We start from the raw sequence: 23,452 nt of genomic DNA, 5'->3' as shown, positions 1-23,452 counted from the left end.
CAGCATTATGCTGCTAAGGGGTGAGGTGCTGGCCAAGCGTTTGGTTTAAGGTTGCTCTTGTGCTGCTTTTGTGGACGCAAAAGGGATGCTCGGTAGGAGGGGAGCAGCAGCTGTGGACCATTAGGATTTCTTATACTCCCTATGGGGAAAGTGGCTCCTATCCAAACTAGCAGGAGACGGCTGCACAACTTTGGCCCTCCTGCAGATAAAGACCCCGTGGTCCAAAGACCCATGAGCCAGAAGGAAAAGAGCCCTCAGCACTTATCTGGCAAATGTTTATGCATGGGCTTGCAGGAGAATTCCTGCAGTGCTACAGTCGGAAGGTTCTGTAGCCCCTTTTGTGGCTTAGCTGGTGCAGGGTGTGGCATGAGCTTATGTGCCAGTGGAAGCAGACCTCTGGGTGTCAGACCCGGGTGTGCTTTCCAGGACTGGTTGTTTGTCGGCAAAGATCGAGGTAGGTAGGTGGGAAAGTGAGTGTGTGCGAGCCGCCTTCTAGGTAGGATAGCGGTGGCCAGCCAATACAGCTTACCCAGCTTACTCTTATTGTATCGAGGGTGGAGGAAAAGCACCTTCCGGCCCAGATTGTAGCTAGCACACCGCCACTTCTGCCAACACATGATCAGTTCTCTGCAGCGCGCACAGGTCTGAAGTCCTGGCTGGGCACTCCTCCTGTGAATGGGCTCACTGTCTTGCCATTTGCACTTGAATATCCATGTGATGTTGATGCTTCTGTGTGTGATGTCTGAACTTTCTGTGTGCTGATCATGCTCATCTGTGAGAATGAGCCAGAGGAGCACTGAGGTTTTTAGGAAGCTGCCTTACACAGAGTCAGACGCTTGGTCCATCTAGCTCAGGACTGTCTCCACTGACTGGCAGCGGCTCTCCAAGGATGCTGCCAGGGATTGAACCTGGACCTGCATGCAGCTGCTCTGCCACTGACCTACAGCCCCATCCCTGTAGACGGTTCTAGGTTCAATCCCTGGCAGCATCTCCATCAGGGCTGGGAAACACCTGTCTGAAATGCTGGAGTCAGTGTCGATAGCACATCAGGAACAATGGGGGTAGTTGTTGTAGTCCGACATGTGCAGGAGGGCTGAAGCTGTGCAGGCCTGTGAATCTGGCAGGAATGGAGAGGAAGATTGGCTGAGTGCAATTATTAACCGCACCGTGGGGCAACCTTGACGTCCCATCCCATCTCGTGCCACTTTCCTTTGGGATCCCAGTTGGGCTGACTCCCCAGGTAAGTAGTGCACATGGGGTTGTGTCTTTACCAGGGGCATAGCTAGCATTGGGCAAGGGTGGGGGGACACAGATGTCCCTGGGCTGCTGGGGTTGGGGGCCCTGCCATGGTACTCCCATCCTGTGACACCCCCTTCCCACCTCCAGCCAGTGGATGAAACATTTGCCAGCTGGGAGCATGAGGCACGGCCCCCCTCTTTCACAGCCAGCACTTCGTTCATGCGCTGGCTGGGTGCTCTGTCTGCCTGTCTTGCTCTGAGTGAAGCAGAGAAAGAAGCACCCAGCTGGTCTTAAACAAGCACTGACTGGGAAGGAGCAGGAGAGGGCCTAGGTGGCCCCTTTCTCCAGATTCAGGCCATGTCCCCTGTGTCGGACACCAACATGGAGCTCAGCTGGTGCTGGCACACACCCCATAGCGAACAGGCCACTGGTGAGCTCCCTGGACCTCCCTCTGATGTCAGTGGGGCTAGCACCCCTGTCCTTATCAAGGTTGAGTCAGAAGCTCAGTAGCATCTCAAAGGTTTACACCCAGCTTTTGGACGGAAGTTCATATTGGCAGAGGATGTTTAGAACAGAAGCCTTTATTGGTGTAGAACCAATCAAGCTGCAGCTTCATTGGGTTGTGGGTTGGATGGTGACATCTGTTCGGCTTCTGAAGTCTGCACTTTATATTGTTGGGGGTGGGAGGAGACGTGTATTTTAAAGAGAACTTTCTTGCACTACTAGAATTACTTAACTGGCAAAGTTACCCTCTGTATCTGATATCTTTCTACGGGGGGAGCAAGGGATATATGTAAATCGAGGGAGGGAGAGATTGATTGTTTAATATAAAATGGTGTATCTGTCTACTGGTGATACTGTGATGCCAGGGTGCTCAACGTTGGCCCTTCAGCTGCTGTGGGACTCCAACTCCCATCATCTCCAGCCAGGGTGGATAAAAATCAATGATTTTTTAAAAATAAAATAAAATTGCATTTTTTAATTTAAATTGGATTTTTTAAAATTTAAATTAGATATTTTTGAGGGAAAAATCTATCTAAAGATAGTTTTCTATTTAAGATACATTATATTCCAAAGGTTATTCATCATGAAATAAGGATTAGTTTTTAATTATGTAGCATGAGGCTGTATATATGCAATGTTTATATTTTTTGGTAAATGAATTCCATTAATCCATTCACAATGTCATGCTCTTCCAGAGGTTTCTCTAAGATTATTTTGGGCAATTTTTCTATCTAGAAGAGGACCAAAAATGAAACCTTCATCTGGTTGTAAATATTAAGATTATACCAGCAAGAATGAGTCTTTATGTTAAAAACCGTGACTTAAATCTAGTCTTACTCACTAGTGATTTAAATCGTGGTTTAAATCGATTTGATTTAAATCAAATCCACCCTGTCTCCAGCCATGGTGGCCAATCGTCAAGGATGATGGGGGTTGGGCTGAAACAGTAGAAGGGTCAGAGCTGGGCATCCCACTGCTGCAACTGGTACGTCTTTTAGAAAGGCGGCTTCACAATCTGAAGACAACGTTGGACTCCTGTGGGGCCGAGGAAGATGTAGCAGTGTCCATTTTTGGTAAATGTCCTGAAGCCTGAGACTGCAAGCCAGTTAAAACGGCTTGCTCACCCTTTTGGAAATGGGCTGAGACAGCGTGAGTGGTCTGCAAATTTTTCTGTCCTTGGGGATTTACTACAGAACGGCAAAACATCTGTAGAGGTCTGGGGACCAGGAGAACTGATGGCCTAATAGGGACATTTGTGGACTTTCCTCCCATTCATTTTCTAGAAGGGTTGGTGTTTCCAGAGTTTGAGACTAAGTTGGAATCAAGTTATAAGTTTGCTCACTAAATGTCATGCTTTTAAAATTCAGTTCTATAAGGCATTGGTCAGTACCCAGCTCCCTTCTGAACAGCACCTCAAGAGTTGTGTTTCTGCTGCTAGAAAGCAATCCGGTGAAGTGGTTAAAGAAAGGTAAGAAGATTAAGAGAGAGAAACTCTGTCTTGGTGTATTTCCCAACTTGTGTGTTGTGTTAAAACTAGCGCAGATGCCAACACTGCACTGCTTTTATGAAGCCGTTGGACACGATCCACCAGGATACATCCGTTTCAGTGGAGCTTGCACAGGAGAAACGTTCCTGCTGGATCATGGCTTTTGTCTTAAAGTTCAGTAATGCTTTTATATAACCTTGAACGGAATATGTGCCTGTACTATTTGTAATGCCAAAAACCATAGCGCACTAATAATGCATTAATGTTCGTCGATAGTTTCAGCTTGCTAGTGTTTTTTAAAACCGCACAAGGATGTAGAAAGGCCTCTTTGATTTTTAAAATGTAGCAATTAGATGGTAATGTTTATGGAGGCCACATATCTAAACTGCAGTGAAGCCTGGTGAGAAGAAAATACCCTCCATACGCAACTGAGAAACGCCTACTTGCTTCGCTTGAGTATAGATAGATGCTTCTAACATAGCATTGCTGATTCATAGTGCAAAACTGTACATAAACTTTAAAAAAAAAATCCTGTTGGGTGCAATTCCTCAACCAGCTTTCTTTCCACAGCCTGAATTCTCATTGATGGGATTTTGGCAAAGCCCCTTTGATCTTGGATTGAAGGTGCTGCTGCATCAGTGCTTGGCTGCTTGCATTCCTGGCTCTCTAGGAGCCACACAATTTCATCTCTCCCGCTGTTGCTGGCTGACAATTCCCATCCACTCCAGCCACAGTGGCTAATAGTGGAGATGAGGGGAGTTGTCATCCGACATCTGTAGTTGGGTTGAAGTTGTGCAGCTCTGCACTAGGTGTCGTGGGTTGCGGGCTGATTTTCTAGTGACAAGGGGCTCGATCCAGTTGGGTGCAAGCACAGCATCCAGCACTGTGTCCTCCAAATCCTCCTCCCTGATCTCTTGACCCCCGTGGAGTGCGAGGGGCCACTGCAGTGAGCGGAAGGTTTGTGTGTGTCTTCAGCTTTCCCTTTGTGCACCAGCTCAGTGGTGACATGGGAGAGCCCTGAGTGCACACTCGTCTTGGGCAAGCCCACTGGCTTTCTATGGCGAAGCATTAACAATGAATTTTGTTGCTCATACTTCTACTTGTGGGCTACTGGATTTTATTTATTTTTCGTTTGGATGCCTATTTGAAAAGGACTTTACAGCAACTTTGTTAACACTCTATTAGAACATTATTTTAGTGAGGAAGACTGCTCGAGTACATTGGAACTTTCTAATGTAAAAAAGTGTATTAAGGTCAGAGGGGCAGTTCCAAGGGTAATGGAATCTGGCATGTTACTACTTCTTAAATGACTAGCCATGCTGCTCATTTGCGATGTTTACGTTTTTATTTATATAAATGTTTACTCTGTGTGTATATGCATGCTCATGCGCATGCAAGAGAACATTCCCTACTATAAATAATTAACTAATTATTAATATTTAGATGTTTAATATTATAATGAATATTATAGCATCTAAAATATTATAGTGTCAAACATGCAAAATACATCTGTAACGGAATCAGAAATGATGTCCAACAATTCTGATTCCGTTGCCAGTGTATTTTGCACATTTCAGATTCAGACACTATCGGTAACATTTAAGGGTTTTGTAAAAAGATGTTCTTACAGTAGGAGAAGTTCTCTTGCCCATGGATATCTATACAGTAATATGAACTTGAACTTGTGCTTATGGCTACAGTTATTGAAAAAGTGGCAACATGCCTGATTCCATTCACCTTGGAATTGCCCAAAATATGTTCATCATGTCATTGACCCTTACGTACGTGTGTGTGTGTGTGTGTGTGTGTGTGTGTGTGTGTGTTTTCAAATGGAAATAAGGGTTGGGCAGGATCAAATAACTGTTGATCTCAACAATGGTGAGAGGGGAAGGCCAGTTAACCCTTTGCTGTTCTGCCTCAATCCTCACAAATTCCTCCCCGTTTCCCCTTTCCATGGTTTCCATGAGTCACATCCCCCCTTCCCATGGTTTCTGTTTCACTTGGAAAAACCCATGCAAGAGCCAAGGATGTGGTTCTGATGTAACCCTTAGCGCGCGCGCGCGTGTGTGTGTGTGTGTGTGTGTGTATGTGTATGTGTATTCTGGTGCATGCATCTGTTGAAGCTGCTGGTGAAATTGCCCCCTGAGACCACAGGAGGGCACTGGAGGTCAAATACCAGAAGCCAGTTTGGGCGCACTATGTTCCATATCTACATGCACATCTACAAACATGTTTCGCTTGTTCTTGTCACTGTTATAGCAACTAGCATAACGTATGCAAGCTGAAAACAAAACTATCTGTTGTAATGGTTTAAACTCAACTGTGAAATGCCACTGGATGGTTTTTAATCAAGCTGCATTTAAAAGGAGAAATAAACTTTTTTTTGTTGGAAAACCCGCTTGCTTTTTTCTACCCTCTATTTCTAGCTTTGTCATTCGCCACTCAACTCTCTTGTCTCTGGACACATTTCCTCTTCTGACCCCCTCCTCCTGCTTTCCTGTAAAATATGATGTGCAGATACTGATGCTGTCCAGAATCCAAAGAATTATGGATGCAGTTCTGTGAGCACAGATGGCCTTTAGACTCATTCTCCCTCAAACAGCAGCGGCTCCCTTTAAAAAATATATTTAAAATATGCATGGATTGAAAGCCTGCTCACCAAGGGTTATAAGAATTTGCCCCAAGTGTTACACTCAAGTACATGTGTACACACATCCCATGGTAACAACTTGCTTTTTAGTGCATGAGCCAGCTGGGGTGGTTGGTCACATCTGGACAGGGCTGCACAACTCTGGCTTTCCAGCTGTTGTTGGACTATAACTCCCATAATTCCTGGCTATTGGCCATTTTAGCTGGGGGTGATGGGAGCTGTAGACTAACCCGACAGTCCAGAGTTGTGTAGCCCTAATCGGAGGGGGGATGCATGCTCATATGGTTTTTGACAAGGTCTACACCCATGAAGATGCTAAATAGGCAATGGCACTGTAGTCCTTCCAGCTTTCAGGGTGTTCTCGTGCTATTATTGTCCTGACCATGGGGCCTGCAGCAGCCAAACTTGCAATGGTGTCCTAAAAAGCGTTGGAAAGTTCTTAAAATGCAAAACCAAAACGAAACCCTATTATAAAACTTTCTCAGTGTTGTCAGTGGAATGGAAATGGAAACTGGCAGGAATGTCCTCCAAAGATTGCTCCGTGGAGAGAATATAATTTAGATTTAATTTGAACCTAATAATTGTGGCTTCTAATCTGACTTTAAAAAAAAGAGTTAATTTTATTACTTTTATTGTATCTGTGTCTATCTTATTGTGAGCCGCCCCGAGCAGTAGTGCACTGGAGGGCCGGGGTATAAATATTCTAAACAAATAGATTAATAATATGGCAATTTGTTAATGGTGACCCTGACCCGCAAAGAAGAATGCAATTTTGTTTGTTTGTTTGTTTATTTAACAAATTTATACACTGCCCAAAATTCACGTCTCTGGGCAGGTCAGCGTTAGGCTTAAAATAAAAATACAATTAAAACAAAACAAAACATTAAAACAATCTGAAATTTAAGACATATTAAAAGTGTTAAACTATTAAAACTGTAAATCTGATTAAAAGCCAGGTTGAACAAATGCATCTTGACCGACCTTTTAAAGGTTTTCCGAGATAGAGAGGCTCTTATTTGAACAAGGAGTGCATTCCAAAACCGCCTCATTTGGAGGCAGGGAGGGGCGATCACACCCAAAGCTTTTAAGTGCAACAATGCCATCGCCTCTCCCTCCCCCCACCGTCCCTAGGGGGATAGATGTTGCCAAAAATCACTATGAGCATTTGTCCCAAGATGGTGCCGATTGCCAGCATCTGTGGGCCTGGCTCATGGTCTCTTTGGTCTGAGGTTGAACATATGAATAGATGGAGGAGACAATAGCGGTAGCTTCCCTCTTTTACAAGAGCGGGACCAGAGGAAGTAAAAGCCACGGATACACCTCGAGATGAGAGAGAGAGACAGACTGTGGGAATGGCTGTACCATTCATTCCCTTAAAGCCGCTTACACGTAGGGTGCAGATGGGAAGTAAACTAGGCCCTGAATATAATGAGTGAATGACGGCGTGCATACAGATCTGAGTGTGTATGTGTGTGTAGATTGTACACGTAGCAAACAGAGGTGGGGAAATTAGATCAACCCATTCTACGTGGCTCAAGGCAACTCACAATACAGTGGTTAAGGCCATTTCTAAAGGGTTTCTCGAAGATCATGAAATAGCTTGTGCTTTTAAAGTTTTGTTTTTTAAAGAAAGTACCTGTAAGGTCATGTACCGATGAAAGCACAGTACACCACATGGTGTCTCCTCTGGGTCAAAGATTAGTTTGAGAAAAATGCACTAGCGGGAGCCAGCTGGTGCGCGCAATGCTGGCCTTGGTCTCCCAAGTGACCCTCCAGCATGATTGTTTCCAGCCAACCGTTTCCAGGGCTGTCCTGCTGCGCATGTCCCAGGAGGCCCTTCCTGCGCACTTTGCACGGGGTGGCAAGCAGCTGTGCTTCCCCCACACGCTTGTGTCCCCTTGCTCTTGGTTCTGCTAAAAAGGTTATATCCTGCCAGCCAGCCTGTCTGTGTCTATCCCAGTGACACGGATTGAAAGCCGGTTACTGCCAACAGGCATGGATTATGGGGATTTACGGTCCCCAGAGCCACTTCAGTGCCCAGTGAATCTTCTGCCTTTGAACAACACACACACTGATCACATTTAGATCCCGCTCTTCCCCCAAGAAGCCCAGAGCTATGTGCGTGGCTATGTTTATCCTCACAACAACCCTGTGAAGGAGGTTAGGCTGAGAGAGAAGGGACACAGGCCCAGAGGCACCCAGTGAGATTCATGGCTGAATGGGGATTTGGATTCCGGCTTCTCCAGTCCTAGGTAAAGTTTACTGTGGTCGCAGCCGAGTCAGTGTTGACTCTTGGCGACCACAGAGCCCTGTGGTTGTCTTTGGTAGAATACAGGAGTGGTTGACCATTGCCGCCTCCTGCGCAGTATGAGATGATACCTTTCAGCATCTTCCTGTATCACTGCTGCCTAATATAGGCATTTCCCATAGTCTGGGACAAATACCAGCGGGGATTTGAACCAACAACCTCTTGCTTGTTAGGCAAGTTATTTCCCCACTGCGCCATTAGGTGGCTGCTCTAACCTCTAGTCCAGCTCTGACCATGACCCCATGCTGGCTTGTAGATCTAGATTAAGCTGCTTTTCTATTTGAAAGTATATGCAAAGAACATAGGAAGCTGCCATATACTGAGTCAGGCCATTGGTCTGTCTAGCTCAGTATTGTCTTCACAGACTGGCAGCGGCTTCTCCAAGGTTGCAGGCAGGAATCTCTCTCAGCCCTATCTTGCAGAAACCAGGGAGGGAACCTGAAACCTTCTGCTCTTCCCAGAGCAGCTCCATCCCCTGAGGGGAATATCTTGCAGTGCTCACACATCAAGTCATCACACATCAAGAAAAACGAGACATCCTGTCTGGAGCGATATGTGATGTATTCACAGAAAACAGCCCCGTTACCTTTTCATCCGCAGTCATATTGGAGGGGTTTTTAAAAGTTTCCGAGCTGATGATTATTCATAAAACACTTAGCGATGGCACCAGAAAAGAAAAGACGGAGGTGGACAAAGTGTGCCTTGGTAGCGGGAGGCTTTGTAAGTTTCTGAAAGAGAAATAAAAGTATCGTCACATTAGCACTGCCATGCTAAGAACGGAACGTCAGTCTTACTGGTTTTGCTGGCGTTAAAGTTCTGTTCTTCGCCCCGGTCTTGCCCCCAGATGCAAAGGAGCCAGTGGGGAACTGCTATTGCATCCGTCCCACCAGGATCTGGAAAGCGCTACCAAAATGCACATTTGCTCAAGTTGTAGAACTAGGTTGTGAAGTCGTCGTTCAAAGCCCTTAGAAACAGCAACACTTCAAAACACTGTCATGATTTCTGCTGGGCAAGAGGCTGTAAAATATGATGCACAGATACTGGTCCTGGCCAGAACCCGAAGAATTGTGGAAGCAATGATGTAAGCCCAAAGGGCCTTTAGACGGTCAAGGAGAAGAGCTCCTCGGAGGTCTGCCCCACCCTCCCTGCAGACAATCTGGGCTCACCCGCCCAGATGAGCAGCAGCTCTCTGGGGGTCAGGTGCAGGGAAAGTGCTGCTATGTGGGGCGTTGCCCCACCAGAGCCCCAATAATGCATTACTGGGGACCCCCCCCGAGTGTGCCTGCCACGGCAACACACGATCAGAAAAATGAAGTCAAGGGAGCACTCACTCCCTTAACCTTATTTAAGCAGGAGACTTCACAGGTGGGTTTGCCGCCATATAGCCACCAGGATCAGACGCAATCCCAGTGGTTCACATGAGCGTGCAAAACTGGGCTGGGCTCCCTTAGCCCGGTTTTGCACGCTCATGTGAATAGCTTTAGCAATAGCGGCCCAAAAAGTCTGTCTCGACTGAAAGCCTACACAGTCATCAACACATACTAGTCCAGGAGGCAGGCCCACCAATTTTGACCATTGCACCATCTCGGGGGAGGAATGCTCAGAGTGGTCTTTGGCAACATCCCCCACCCCAAGATGGAAAAAGAAGTGACAGCCTGGTTGCACTTCCAGCTTTCAGTGTGTTCTCACCCCTTCTTTATCCCTACCCCCAAAGGATTAAGGTAAAATTCCAGCCATCTTTGCACAGAAGATAGGCTTAGGGTCAGGGTAACGATGAAGAAATGGTTGTGCTTTCTCCATGGAGTAATATTTTGAGGACGTTCCTGCCCATTTTCATTTCCATTCCTCTGACAATATCGATAACATTGTATAGTAGTTTTTATGTTCTAAAAACTTTTAAAAGCTTTTAACACACCATTGAAATTTGGTTTCTGCAGGCCCGATGGTCAGGACAATAAAAGCACAATAACACACTAAAAGGTAGAGATGTGCGTGAACCGGTTCAGAGGCCCTTTTCTGGACCTCCGAACCAGTCCAGTGGTCTGGTAAAACCCGAGTTTACCTTTAAACAGGAACGAGGGTGCTCTTACCCCGCCCCCCTGCCGTGTTTCCCCCGCTGGTGCTGGGCCGAAAATCGCTGGTGCAGGGCAGCAGCATATCCTCTTTCTGCCCAGTCTGCGTCAGACCAGAAGAGGCCGGTGCGCGTGTGTGGTTTTCGGCACAGCGCCAGTGGGGGAAACGTGTGTGTGTGGGGGGAAAAGCACCTTCTCTCCTGCTTAAACACGCCCGCCCCCCGCCCCGCCAAACCAGCCATTTGCCAGCTCATGCACATCCCTACTAAAAGGGTCTGGGTCTGGACCCTTGCAGACCCACTTGCAATGCTGTTGCCTCTTTTCCATCTCTAGGGGTGTAGACCTTGAACTCAGTGCAGCAGATTATACTGACCACGCCAACTGGTTCAAGTACCAAGAATACTGTCAGCATTTGTCTTTGATTTATGCTCTACCATATCTTAAAGAGAAGTGGTGAAGATGGCCTCTTCCTGTAACCTACTTCCCTCTCTCTCTCCTTGATTTGGTAGCTTCAGGCTGTTTAGTCTGGAACAGTTCACTATGATGACTCTGTTTTTTAAAGTTCTTGCATCCACCTACTGATTTGATTTAATTCTAGGATATTAGCTAGCAAGCGAGCGTTTTCTTAAAGGCTTTTCATTTATGCCTTGTATTCTACAATACTTGGGATGACCATAAAAATAGCTTCCTTCGCACTGTACGCCTGCCCTGTATATGCACAGTTCACACCGCCCCCAAAGGTTGCTCAATTTTCACACAAGATTGCATCATATCCCAGGGGAAGGAAGGATATTCCATGGAGGAAATGAGGCAGTGCTAGATGAATGGGAACAAGTTGAACGCCTACTCATGCTGACATTTGTGCTCTCTCTTCTCTGATGAGAAATGCTCCATGTATGCAGAGGGTTGCTCCATTGTGAGTGTGCAGTGTGTACCCTTTCAGGCTCTAAATGTGTGCTCACTTTCTTGGGAGTAAGCCTCACTGAACACAATGGGACTCACTCCTGAGTGAACTTGCCTCAGTTCGCATCGCACACCAAGGAAGCTTCCTGTGCCACCCTCAGAACGGCCACATCATGGCCAAAAGGCGGAATTGTCCTGGGAATTCCTGTTACAGGGAAGACTGTCTGCAATCCCAACTTCAAGTGACCCTGTGCCACCAGGACCCCCACTCCCGCTCTGGGAGTACCAGAGCCCAGCACCCCCATCCCAATCCAAAGGCCCTGCCTTCATCCTCTGACTCAGAGGAGTCCCTTGAAGATCTGCTGGCCCAGATCCAGTGCTTATAAAATCGGGCAAGACCCTTTAAACTACAGACTTCCTCAGGGATGGGATGTGGGACCTTTTGGAATTGTGACACTAATTGCTGATTGCCAACTGAAGTCAAGCCATCAAAAATATGGGTTCAGTTCCTGTTTAGATTCATCAGTGTTTTTAAACTCTCTGGTCCAAACATCAGTGTTTTAGAAGTGGGTTGCTCACTAGTTCAGAGACTTGGAACTGCTTTAGTTCTATGGAGAATGTCAGACTCTTTCACTCCCAGTTTAAGTTTATCAAGTGAATACGGTGATACGTATTTTAACTTGAGTAGACTCTTGCTTTTGAATTTTTTAAGTTGGCTGCAAACAAAAATACTTCAAGCATAAAAAGCAGGCAAAGAAAACAGAACTTGATTACTGGACCACAGGTTTTAAATTGGCTGCCGTGTGATGTGGTTAGGGGTTCAGTACTTGTTCAGGTTCAAATGTACCATGAGGTTTTAGGTTTGGATTCATTTCTGGTTCCTGGGGGGTGGGTGGGAAATCCACACTAAAGTGAACTGTATTTGGGGATTCAAGTGTAACTTGACTCCCTGCTAATTGGCTATTGATGGGAAATCACCACTACCAGTTTATTTTAAATACATACTTTTGTAGTCTTCTTTGAGCAGCATCAGCATCTTTGCTTCTCCCTTTTCTTTCCCTTTTCAGAGCCCTCCAGTGTGTGCAGTTGGGATATGCAGATGTCCTGGATTATCTTGTTAGAAACCAGAAGCTTGATCTTGGTGTCACTGATGAAAAGAACAGGAATCTCTTATTTTTAGCCACTATCTATGATCAGTCTAAGATTTTGGATTATTTTCTTGAAATGGTCAGTTGAATAGAAGATCCACATTTATTTTATAGATTTCTGAATAAGTCAGCTGTAAGATGGGAAGGTATTACATTGTATCAGATAAATATGCAAAAAATAATATGTGAATCACTTTGGACACTTGAAAGTACTATATAAAATTATTATTTATTTATTATTCCCATGTCCAGTGCTTTCTCTCCTAAGAGCTGTGCCATTGTAGCCACAATCCCTTCTCTCTCCCACAACTTAAACTATGTTTAGTTCTATGTTCTATGATCTGCCCCCCACATTCTGCTCTTGAAAAATGTCCACCTCTTTCCCCTCCCTTCTAGCTGGCTTCTGAGCCTGGTGTAGAGTTGCTAGTCCTCCTAAATTGGCCTAGAATCTCCATGAATTGGCACCAACCTCCAGATGACTATTGAAAACAATCCTGGAGGTGTAAATCCCTTGATATTGCCAAAAACCCAAAGAGAATCTCCAGGAATAGCTTCAGTCAGAACTGGCAACCCTGTGCTGAACTATGTTGACCCTTGGCATGGTTGCCAACTCTCTAGGATTGGCCAGGAGCCTCCAGCAATTGGTATCAATCTCCAGATGACTATTGAAAGCAAACCTGGAGGTTGATATTGTGGAAAATTATGTGGCAGGGCCGGGGGAATCCAGGAATAGCTTCAGTCAGATGACGCCCATAACCTGGTACCTGGGAAAACGCACCGCCTGTCAGAAGGGTGGAGTGGCTTTGTGTGATACCTGTATTTACACATGTGGCATGCTCATCATGCCATATATTTTTCAGTGTACATCTAAAATTTCCCAGATTATGCATCAAAACATCAGTGATTGGGGGTGAATTGAGAGAACCCCCCTTGAAAAGTGGCACAGCTGTTGACTGTTAGTCCATAAGTATTCTGTGTGTCTGAGCTGTGGCCATGTGGAGTTATAATTGCCCTTCACAGAAGTGGGTTCAGTTTCAAGTTTATTAGTTCAGGGTCACAGCTGAACCTATTGATCAAACTTCGGCTGATCAAACCCAGTGGTATCACAAAGAAATGGATGATTTCCTTGGAAGTGGCTTCCAGTGGCTGCCTGTGGCTTGCAGCGGCATCTGGTGGGCCACTGTGCAAAACAGGATGCTGGACTAGTTGGGCCTTGGGTGGGGGAGGCCTGATGGGATAGAAAAAGCCTCCAGCTTTTGTAAAATTAAACTGGGAGGGGGAAAGCCAAAAATCAAGGGGCAGGAGGTTCCAGAGAGTTGGGGCCACAACTGGAAAGGCTTGCCTATACATTGCCAACCATCATAGGAATATAGGAAGCTGCCTGAGTCAGACCCTTGGTCTATCTAGTTCAGTCTTGCCTACACTGACCGACAGTGGCTCTCCGAGGTTTCACGCACGGGTCTCTCCCAGCCCTACCTGGAGATGCTGCTAGGGATTGAACCCGGGAGCTTCTAATGCAAGCAGGCAGATGCTCTTTCACTGAACTATGGCCCCACCCCCTAAGGGGAATTATCTTCTAGCACTCATGTGTAGTCTCCCATCCAAGGTGAACCCTGCTTAGCAAAGGGAACAATTTGTGATCACTATCACAAGACCAGCTCTCCTCCCCAATTGTGCTTCAGAAGGTGCTGGGATGTGCACGAGAGTCTCTCTGCATGATCTCATGGGTCAGGCAGAACTGTATGGGAGTAGGCTTATATGCTTATGAAGCCTATAAGATGGAACAAGTTCACAAGAGTACAGGAGGAGAGCTGGTCTTGTGGTAGCAAGCATGAATTGTCCCCTTTGCAAGATCTGCCCTGGTTTGCATTTGGATGGGAGGCTACATTTGTGAGCATTGTAAGATATTCCCTTTAGGGTCCAGGGCCACTCTGGGAAGAGCATCTGCACGTGGAGGAGAGCTGGTCTTGTGGCAGCAAGCATGACGTGTCCCCTTAGCTAAGCAGGGTCCACCCTGGTTGCATATGAATGGGAGACTTGATGTGTGAGCACTGGAAGAGATTCCCCTTAGGGGATGGAGCTGCTCTGGGAAGAGCTGGAGGTTCCCAGTTCCCTCCCTGGCAGCATCTCCAAGAAAGGGCTGAGAGAGATTCCTGCCTGCAACCTTGGAGAAGCCGCTGCCAGTCTGTGAAGACAATACTGAGCTAGATGGACAAAGGGTCTGACTCAGTATATGGCAGCTTCCTATGTCCCTATGTGTGCATGCAGAAAGTCCCAGGTTCACTTCCTGGCAGCATCTCCAGGTGACTGTAACCTTGGAGAAGCCACAGAGAGACTGTAACCTTGGAGAAGCCACTGCTAGGCTGTGTAGTCAAGATGGAGCTAGATGAAGCAATGGTCTGACTCAGTAGAAGGCAGCTTCCTCTTTTTTCCTATTCTACAAGGAGTACAGGGGGTCTACCTGTAGAAGGCAAATCTGTGCTGAGCTTGAACTTGCCACCGTGTGCAGTGCAGGCTTCTCGCTTTCGTTTGAGGAACTGCCCAATCGTTGTAAGGCTGGAGGGCTTTTCTTCCTCCCATTGTCCGAAAGGGGAAATTCTTTGTAGTCCAAAGAGTGGTGGGAAAGAAGAACTTCGGGAATGGGCGTGTTCTTCCTTTCCTGCTCCTGTCAGTGGGGACAAGAACAGTTGCTTTCTACCTAGGCAGGCATTTCTTCCAGGCACCTAGACAAGCAGCATTTCCCCAACTCCAGGACTGTCATATAGTCCTATTTTCACTTGCCTTATACAGAGTCAGGCCATCGATCTATCAGAGATTGCACTGAGCCAGAGAAGGGAAGTTCTTCCGTTTGTTATAATGGTACACTGAGTGCTGATTTTCTGATTGAATTCTGGCTGGTTCTTAGGAGAAGGCTGCTTTGGGCCCGACCAGTATTTCTTATGTTTCTCATAAGAAACATCCTGACCAGTATTTCTTATATTTCTCTTCTAGGCACTTCCCGTACCAGATGTCAACCAAGCAGCAGAGAATGGAAGCACCCCACTCCATGCTGCAGTCAACATGGGAAAGATGCACCTTGTCTCTCTGCTGCTGCATTATCCTGGAATTAACGTCAGTGTCCCCAATCCCCAGTGCGATGGAGCCACTGCACTGCACCTTGCCATTGCTTTCGGTAATGCTCCTCCTTCTGTCTCTGGGCATTTCTGACGGGGGTGATGCGAGCTGTCGGCCAACATCTGGGAACCCCAGTTTGAGAGCCCCAGCCTTAACGGGTAATCATGTCTTCTGGGCGCTTTCCAGTCTAGCTGCTCAACAGCAGCAAAATGCCTCTGTTCAGGCAAGTTGCATTTGACACGTAACCAGCAGGGGGAGCAGCCGTCTCGCGGAAACTAACAACCCGAAAAAACAGCAACTTTTTAACGCCGGATATACGACATCCTGGCTCTATGTCACAGCGACTAAAATTGAAACAAGGCATTGGAAATATGAACGGCACCCTGCTGTCCGCAGAGGGACTGCGGTGTCACAATGCAGGAAGTGTGGAAGCACGCTTCAGAGATCCGATGTGACCCCGTTGCAGGGTCTAATCTGGGAAGCACCCTGGAGCAGGCAGCATCTTCTCTTTCAGAACCATGGGAGCATCATCTTGGTCCAGACCCATCATTATCTTGACAGTGGTTGTGATGAGGAGTAGTGTGTGCAGAGGTTACACAAGTGCTCTCCTTGCCTCTGGCCTACATCTTTGGTTCCCTCTTGGGAGTCTTCAGTCTTGATGCCAGGTCTCCTCTGGGACTACTTTTGTGAAACCAAGCACTCAGGAACATAAGAGCCGCCCTGGTGAATCAGGCCAAGTTCTATCTCGTCCCAGCATCCTGTTTCTCAGCATCCTCTGGCCAACAGGGCATGGGGCTGTTGCTCATTGGGAGAGCATCTGCTTTGTGTGCAGAAGATCCCAGGTTCAGCCCCTGGTGGCATCTCCAGGTAGGGCTGGGAGAGACTCCTGCCAGTCAGTGGAGACAAGACTGAGCTAGATGGACCAATGGTCCGACTCAGTAGAAGACCTCTGTCTGTATCCATACACATAGGAAGGAGCTATAGCTTAGTGGTAGAGCATCAGCTTGAATGCAGAAGGACTCCAGTTCAATCCCTGGCAGCATCTCCAGGCAAGGCTGGGGAAGCTTGGAGAGCCGCTATGTTGAACATTCATCTCTTGCCAATGCAGTTGTCCCAATTGCGGTTCTGAATATTCACGATGGGGAAATTGTGACTGGTCTTGACAACCACGAGTATCCGCAGTTTAGCAAGATTTTTTGGTAATTTTGTGTGTCTGTGTGTATGTGTCGGGGGGGGGGTGTTTCCACAATTCCTGTTGATTTCTGGGGGTTCTCCCCTCACTCTTACTGCTGTCCATTGGGGATCTAAAGGGATTCTGGGTGATTTTGGGGGTCTTTTTTCCTTTATTTTTAGGTCTGTTTGCTACCATGATCCCCCTAACCCCCTTTTTCACAATGCTTTTCAATTGCTTGTCAACTGTGAATTCGTCAACCGCCAGGTTTTCTCAGAAAGGAACCCTCGCAGTTGGCAAGGGGGATGACTATACTAGCAAAGACCCGACGGTCAGGACAAGACAAGCATGCTAACCCACTGAGAGCTGAGAGTCTTGAGAGTCTTGAGTCTTAGAATGCTCTAATCTCTTTTCCATCTCTAGGAGTGCAGGCCTTGCCAAAAATCACAGCGCGCATTCTCCCCCCACCCGACGTGCTGACCCCTCAGCTGGCTCTTGGACTAAGGGGCTTCCGAGATCAGCTGGGTGGCCCCTCAGTGGCTGTTGTAGCCCCTTGGGCCTATGGCCAACCTTGCTGGCCTCTGGAACTATACGTGCAGCGCTGCATGAGGCAGATTAGTGTTCTGAGTTCATGTAAGCAGTTTCATATGACTGCACAACAAGCTTTCTCACACCCGAACCCATCTTGACCCCTCTTTTCTGTCTGTTTAGGGCATCTGGGAATTTGTTACTTATTGCTGAATGCTGCAGCCGACGTAGAAAGCACCGTTGGGGAGTGGACACCTTTGCGGCTTGCTGAACTGTTTGGTAACGAAGCTATAATTGGTCTTATAAAAATGCATGTAAAGAAATTTAAGCTTGAAAATAAAATGTTTGCCTGATCAGCTTGTAGTAGTAAGTTCCATATAAAATACAACTATTCTGTTTTTAAAAAAAAAATATTCAAGCCTTTAAAAACACACACACACACACACACACACACACACACACACACACACACACACGTATATTAAAGTGCTTTTCCCCTCAGAAGTGTGGAATTATTTACCAGCACTGCTCCTTTAGATTTAAATTCCATTGTAAGGGCTTGAAGTTTTGAAAACCGGAGGCTGCTTCCTGGCTTCTTCACAAGCCACAGCTGTCTTTTCATAAGACTAAGGTAAAGGTGTGCCGTCGAGTCGGTGTCGACTCCTGGGACCCACAGAGCCCTGTGGTTTTCTTTTGGTAGAATACAGGAGGGGTTGGCCATTGCCTCCTCCTGCACAGTAGGAGATGAGGACTTTCAGCATCTTTCGATATCGCTGCTGCCCGATATAGGTGTTTCCCATAGTCTGGGGAACATACCAGCGGGGATTCGAACTGGCAAACTCTTGCTCCCTAGACAACCTCCTTCACCGCTGCGCCACTTAAGTTGTTTTTTAAGGAGTGGGTTTTTGAGGTGGTTTTAAGGAGTGGGACTACCCACTCCTATATCCAGGACAGTGCCCTGTGCAGTCTTCCACTGCATGGAGCAATAAAATGAGCCCTGTCTCCCCTCAGTGGTAATGGAAGCTGGATCCAGAAGGTAAGATAGGGTAGAAAAGAGGGAAAGACCACTGGTCCTTCTAGCTCAAGACTGAGGAGATTCCCACGATCCACCAAAAGCGGGCTTGAAATGACTTGATTATCAAGCCAGAGGTTGCCGGTTCGAATGGTCCCTGCTGGTATGTTTCCCAGACAACATGGGAAACACCTCTATCGGACAGCAGTGATATAGGAAGATGCTGAAAGGCATTATCTCATACTGGCAATGGGAAACCCCTCCTGTATTCTACCAAAGACAACTACAGGGCTCTGTGGGCGCCAGGAGTCGATATTGACTTGCACACTTTACCTTTAATGAGCCACACTTAAATTTGTGGATCCCTGACCACAGGGATTACATGGCTGCATTGTAAGTGGGTTGTATCACCCACGAGGGATATTGTTTTGTCACGCTAGAGACAATATATTGTATGCACCCACATGCACAGTGTCTGCTTCACAGGATACTCTGCACACATGTCGTCAGGCTGGATGGTTTGTTGCAGGAAGGAAACAATTGTTTGTCCAAAGTGGGGCCATTTTCACTTCCAAAGTGAGGCCATTATTTTATAAATTGGCAGAGCAGGCAACACAGAGCAGATGCGCATTAAACTAGATATCCGCAGCACTGAAACAGTTTAAAAAGCTAAACAAAAAAAACCTTGCATAGACAGTGCCAAAATTCCGAACAGTGCATTCCCATTCTACTCTGCAAGTAAATGTCACTGAGAAATTTGCTTAACAGCTTTGCCATGTAAATGCTGTGAGTAACATAGTTCTTAAAATATTTGTGGGAATCCTTCTATTTTCTCACGGTTAGGTTGACAACAGATAAGCCATGGAGCAGTTAAGTTAAGGTCCCTCATGCTAACACTGAGATTCTGCTGCTGGGCCGTTGTTTTCCTCTACTGACTATGGTATACATCCTGGTCTGGCCACAAAGGAATTGTAAAGTGCCAAATCCATCTCAGTTCTAGCACCATAACCCTCAGTGGGATTTCATCAGGTATTTATTTGACTCCTGAATATCCTCTGCTCCCTGGGAAAAATTCCTCTTTTTAGTGTTCTCTCCATTCCAAAGTTGGTTCTTTGTCTTCAGAAATGCTTGATAGCCAGGTGAGACTTTCTCTTCTAAAACTACTGCCTGCCTTCTACTGATGCAGAGGACATATTTTAGGGTGGTGCAAGCAGCTGCAGAAGGAAAGGGAGATTATTTTTCCTTAGTCTGGATCCTTGTCTGGAATGTTACAACTGCACTGGCACTTTGATAGTCAGAAGAAAGTATGATAATTAATACGGATAAACAGAGACCTCACACAACACTGACAAAATGTTAAGCAGACCTATCAGCAAAACCAACAATACAGGCCAAATTCCTCTTGCAGGGGCTGCTATTAAGACTGACATTTTAAAAAGAAGAGGGAGGGAATGGGAACCAAAGCCGAGAAAGTCTCCCTCTCTAGAATAACTCTTGACAGAACGATTTCAAAGCCACTTTTCCATTGAGAATAAATGCGACGCAGGTTTATGGGATGAGACGCCGATAAACCACTTACTATTAAAACTCATCTGCTAGACAGAGGAAACGACCCATTTTGCCTGGAAGGATTCATAAATTCCACACAAGTTGAGTGCTGATGAAAAAAACAGATTAGAACTTACTTCAAAAGTACGATGCTTAATGATTCCCATTTTAAAGCAACTATTTTTATACTTTCAACATGATGTTTGTATGATACATCAGAAGGGATGAATAATAATGTTACATGAAAACCCAGTGTCACAAACAACAACAACAGTACCGCTGGCGTCGTCTGAGCACAGAAATGTCAGCTAATCCTGCAGTACTTCCCACTGGCAACCTAACATTTGTAACCAACTTCAAATCCAAGTTACAGATGTCGGGTTGCCAGAGGGAACTGGTGCAGGATATGGCGGCATTTGGGGGTTCACACAATATGATTGGCATGGAGTAGTGGCTTGTGTGAGGAATGTGCACTTGTAGGGAACCGGTGGGTTGCGGTAACTTAAACCTACATAGGAAACATAGGAAGCTGCTGTATACTGAGTCAGACCATTGGTCTATCTAGCTCAGTATTGTCTATACAGACTGGCAGCAGCTTCTCCAAGGTTGCAGGTAGGAATCTCTCTCAGCCCTATCTTGAAGAAGCCAGAGAGGGAACTTGGAACCTTCTGCTCTTCCCAGAGTGGCTCCATCCCCTGAGAGGAATAGCTTACAGTTCTCACATGTGGTCTTCCTTTCATATGCAACCAAGGCGGACCCTGCTTAGCTAGGGGGACAAGTCATGCTTGCTACAAGACCAGCTCTCCTCTTCTAAAAGTGGGAAGCTGCCATATACTGAGTCAGACCATAGGTCCATCTAGCTCAGTATTGTCTACACACAGACTGGCAGCGGCTTCTCCAAGGTTACCCTAACTCTCTTACCCTAACCCCGTTACGTGTGAACCCACCCAGAGAGAGTGAGAGAGCACTGTTCAGTTAAAAATAACCCCACAACATGAGAATACAGGTTTCTGCTCTAAGAGGCTCACAGTCTCAAACCAATCTCACCACTCACCAAACCTCTGTGGGCCCAGCCTGAAATCTGACTGGAACTCAAGTCACGACGAGCAAAACCAGGAGATTTATTCTCTGTAGGGAATCTGATCTGGTTGGGGGGGAAATGAAGCCCAGGATTAACAAAGGCACAGGAAATCTCTGATCCCTCAGAAGTAAAACCTGACCTGTGATATTTGAGGAACACTTTGAACTTAAACAGAATGTTTACATGGAGCTCATGCTGGTGAAAGAGCAAGATAAAGTCTACTGAGTTCTGCTCTCCAGGGAAGAACAACATGACCATAGAGAAGAACTGCAGCATTTGATGGCAGAATTCTGAGGACGACCAGAAAAGAATTGTCTGCAACCAACAGCTGCTCTCCCAGTTTCAGGCAGGAAGCCTACCTGGAGCTGTGCCAGGGATTGCCTTCAGGCCCTGCTTGTGGGATTCTCAGAGGCATCTGGCTGGCTGTTGTGCCAACAGGATACTGGGCCCTTCATCTGAAGCAGTCCAACAAGGATGACAGTGTGGGGGTTAAAGTGTTGGATTAGGACTGGGGAGACCCGAGTTCAAATCCCCATTCTGCCATGAAACTCACTGGGGGATTGTGGGCCAGCCACTCATCTCTCAGCGCTGTTGTTATCCTCACAACAGGGTTGTTGTGAGGATAAACGTAATCATGTACACCATTCTGGACTCCTTAGAAGAAGTGCAGAATATAAATGTAGTAAATAAAATAAAATCTGTTCTTAAGCAGCTTAGTCTCAAATGTAGTACTTTAAAGGTTCAAATCAGCACTTTTAATTGTTCTCCAAAATTGACCGCAGCCAGTGCAGAGCTCTTTGAAAGCTGGCAAACAGTTTTCCACATGCCTGGTCCCAGTCAACAAACTGTTTTTGCAGTAACGGCAGCTTCTGGATAGTCTTCAAGGGCAGCCCAACACAGGACACATTGCAGTAGTCTAGACAGGATGGGCTACCAGGACATGGATAACTGTACCCCAGGGACCACATTTATTGCTTGTATGTGTATTTCTGTCCAGCTCAAGTCCCTGTGCAGTTGACAAATGGTTTTGTGATGCTTTTACAGAGAACACAGTGCTTCCATTCTAGAAGGGAGGGCAGTTGAGGGGGCCTGGTCCCCTTACCTTTTGTGCTGGCCCCTCCACCCCCCCCCCCAATTTTTAGAAGGCAGTGCTTAAGTATCAGTGAGGTTGAAGTGGGCCCCTGCCCCTGCCCCATCCCTTTTGCACTGTCCCTCTTAGCAACTGTTTTTAGAGGGCTTATAGCAATGCTCAAACTCAGAGAGCAGGGACAGAGGGAGACTGGTCCCCTTCCCTTTTGCTCCAGCCTGCTTCGGACGTGTTCTTAGAAATGCTACGGAGGGGCCTCGATTGGGTGGGGGTGCAGGGATGGGACCCCAGCTTGGTGACGGAGGAGCACCTGCTTTGCACGCAGAAGATGCACAGTATCTTCTGCTTGCAAAGCACCTCCAAGTAGGGCTGGGAAAGGCTTCTGCCTGGAACCTGGGAGAGCTGCTGCCAGTCAGTGTGGACAATAGTGAGGCGGGACGGCCAGTGACAGTGGTCTGTGGCCACTTGGCAGGGTGAGGCGGTCGCCTCTGGCAGCAGGCTTCTGGGGGCACCCAGAAGGCAGCAAGACGCCCCTCTGGCTTTGCAGGGAGTGCTGCTCCTCAGGCCCCAGGAGGGAAGAGGAGCCTACTGGCCACCTCCCCGCCCGCCCCCACTGACCGTGCCCCTTTAAAAGCTTGAAAAGGTCCGCTCTGAAAGGGAGCCAGCCCCCACCAGGAGTGTGGGGCAAGGCAGCATTGGGGGCCGGGGGGCCGCTACAATTGAGCGGATGGGTTCAAATAACCCGGACCCCCAGCTCCACCCGTCCCTATTTCCTTCCTTGTCTCCCTCACTCTGAGGGGCTGTGAGAGGGGCCAACATGGGCCCCCTCTCCCCTAACGAGAGGCGGAGGGGGGGGGTCAGTGGAGTGGGAGGGGGGAGGGGAGGCAGGGAGATGGGGAGTGGTGGGGGTCAGCGGAGAGAGGGGAGGGGGAAGGGGTCTGGGGCGGGGGGAGAAGAGTGGGTGAGGGGAGATGCGGGGTCAAGGGGGAGGGGGCGAGGGGAGGCGGGGGGAGGGGGAGCGCCCCCCAAAGTTGTCTGGCGCGCCCCTAAGTGCGCGTCGCCCCCCCGCCCCCCGTGCCGCCGCTGAGGAGAGCGGCTGTCGTGTGGCGGCGAGCCGGCCCAAGCAACAACCCACCCCGTCCTCGTGAGGCGGCGGCAGCCCCGGCCTCTCCTCCCCCTCCGCCTCCCTCCTCCTGGTGAGGGTGGCGGCTGCTGCTGCTGCTGCTGCTGCTGAGGAGGAGCAACCGGGGGCGGGCGGACGGGCGGGCCGCCGAGGCCAGCAGCAGCAGCAGCAGCAGCAGGCTGAGCAGAGACGCGGCGTCGAGGGCAGCAGCAGCCGCAGCAGCCGCCGCCTCCGCGCGAGGCTCACCGAGTGGCGGGGAGCGCAGCCGCCGCCTCAGCCGGCCTCTTCTTGCCCGAGTGCCGGGCGGCGCCCCCGCGGGAGGAGGGCAGCTGCCGGAGTCCGCGGCGTCGCCTCCTCCGCGACCCGCCCGGAGGAGCAGCATCGCCCAGCCAGGGGGGTCGTCGTCGTCGTCGTCCTCCTCCTGCCCGCCGCTGCCCCAACATGGACGAGGAAGGCGGCGGCGGCGGCGGCGGAAGTG

The 23,452-nt window shown here is 47.9% G+C and overlaps 2 protein-coding genes and 1 long non-coding RNA gene across 10 annotated transcripts in view; 2 read left to right on the top strand and 1 right to left on the bottom strand.

Moving 5' to 3' along the window:
- Positions 1–17,479, top strand: part of LOC128336403 (small integral membrane protein 10-like protein 2A) — a 25,102-nt gene extending 7,623 nt beyond the window's left edge. For 3 of the 5 annotated variants that reach the window (XM_053275962.1, XM_053275963.1, XM_053275961.1), the window contains exons 3-6: positions 3,111–3,211; positions 12,230–12,389; positions 15,302–15,482; positions 17,307–17,479. In XM_053275962.1, the coding sequence (XP_053131937.1) occupies positions 3,111–3,211; positions 12,230–12,389; positions 15,302–15,482; positions 17,307–17,476 (612 nt within the window). In that variant the 3' untranslated portion in view covers positions 17,477–17,479. Of the gene's footprint in view, positions 1–3,110; positions 3,212–12,229; positions 12,390–15,301; positions 15,483–17,306 lie in introns of those variants that run through there. The other 2 variants (XM_053275964.1, XM_053275965.1) reach the window with 2 other exon arrangements.
- On the bottom strand, positions 5,558–23,360 carry LOC128336407 (uncharacterized). Of its 4 annotated transcripts, none has more exons than XR_008311952.1 (6): positions 23,221–23,360; positions 20,738–20,827; positions 19,715–19,792; positions 12,168–12,309; positions 8,774–8,915; positions 5,558–5,841 (listed from the first exon to the last, which is right to left on the bottom strand). It is a non-coding gene; the product is annotated as an uncharacterized LOC128336407 (long non-coding RNA). The 4 variants fall into 4 exon arrangements; XR_008311953.1 differs by lacking the exon at positions 5,558–5,841 and adding an exon at positions 14,772–14,975 and having other exon boundaries at positions 8,730–8,915; XR_008311950.1 differs by lacking the exon at positions 5,558–5,841 and having other exon boundaries at positions 8,730–8,915.
- CYTH3 (cytohesin 3) overlaps positions 23,321–23,452 on the top strand; it is a 78,919-nt gene continuing 78,787 nt past the window's right edge. Inside the window, exon 1 of the mRNA XM_053275967.1 lies at positions 23,321–23,452. Within this exon, the coding sequence (XP_053131942.1) occupies positions 23,416–23,452 (37 nt within the window). The 5' untranslated portion in view covers positions 23,321–23,415.

This window comes from Hemicordylus capensis, chromosome 13 (assembly GCF_027244095.1).
Source record: "Hemicordylus capensis ecotype Gifberg chromosome 13, rHemCap1.1.pri, whole genome shotgun sequence".
Classification (NCBI taxonomy): Eukaryota; Metazoa; Chordata; class Lepidosauria; order Squamata; family Cordylidae; genus Hemicordylus; species Hemicordylus capensis.
This window is presented reverse-complemented; position numbering and strand designations above follow the sequence as displayed.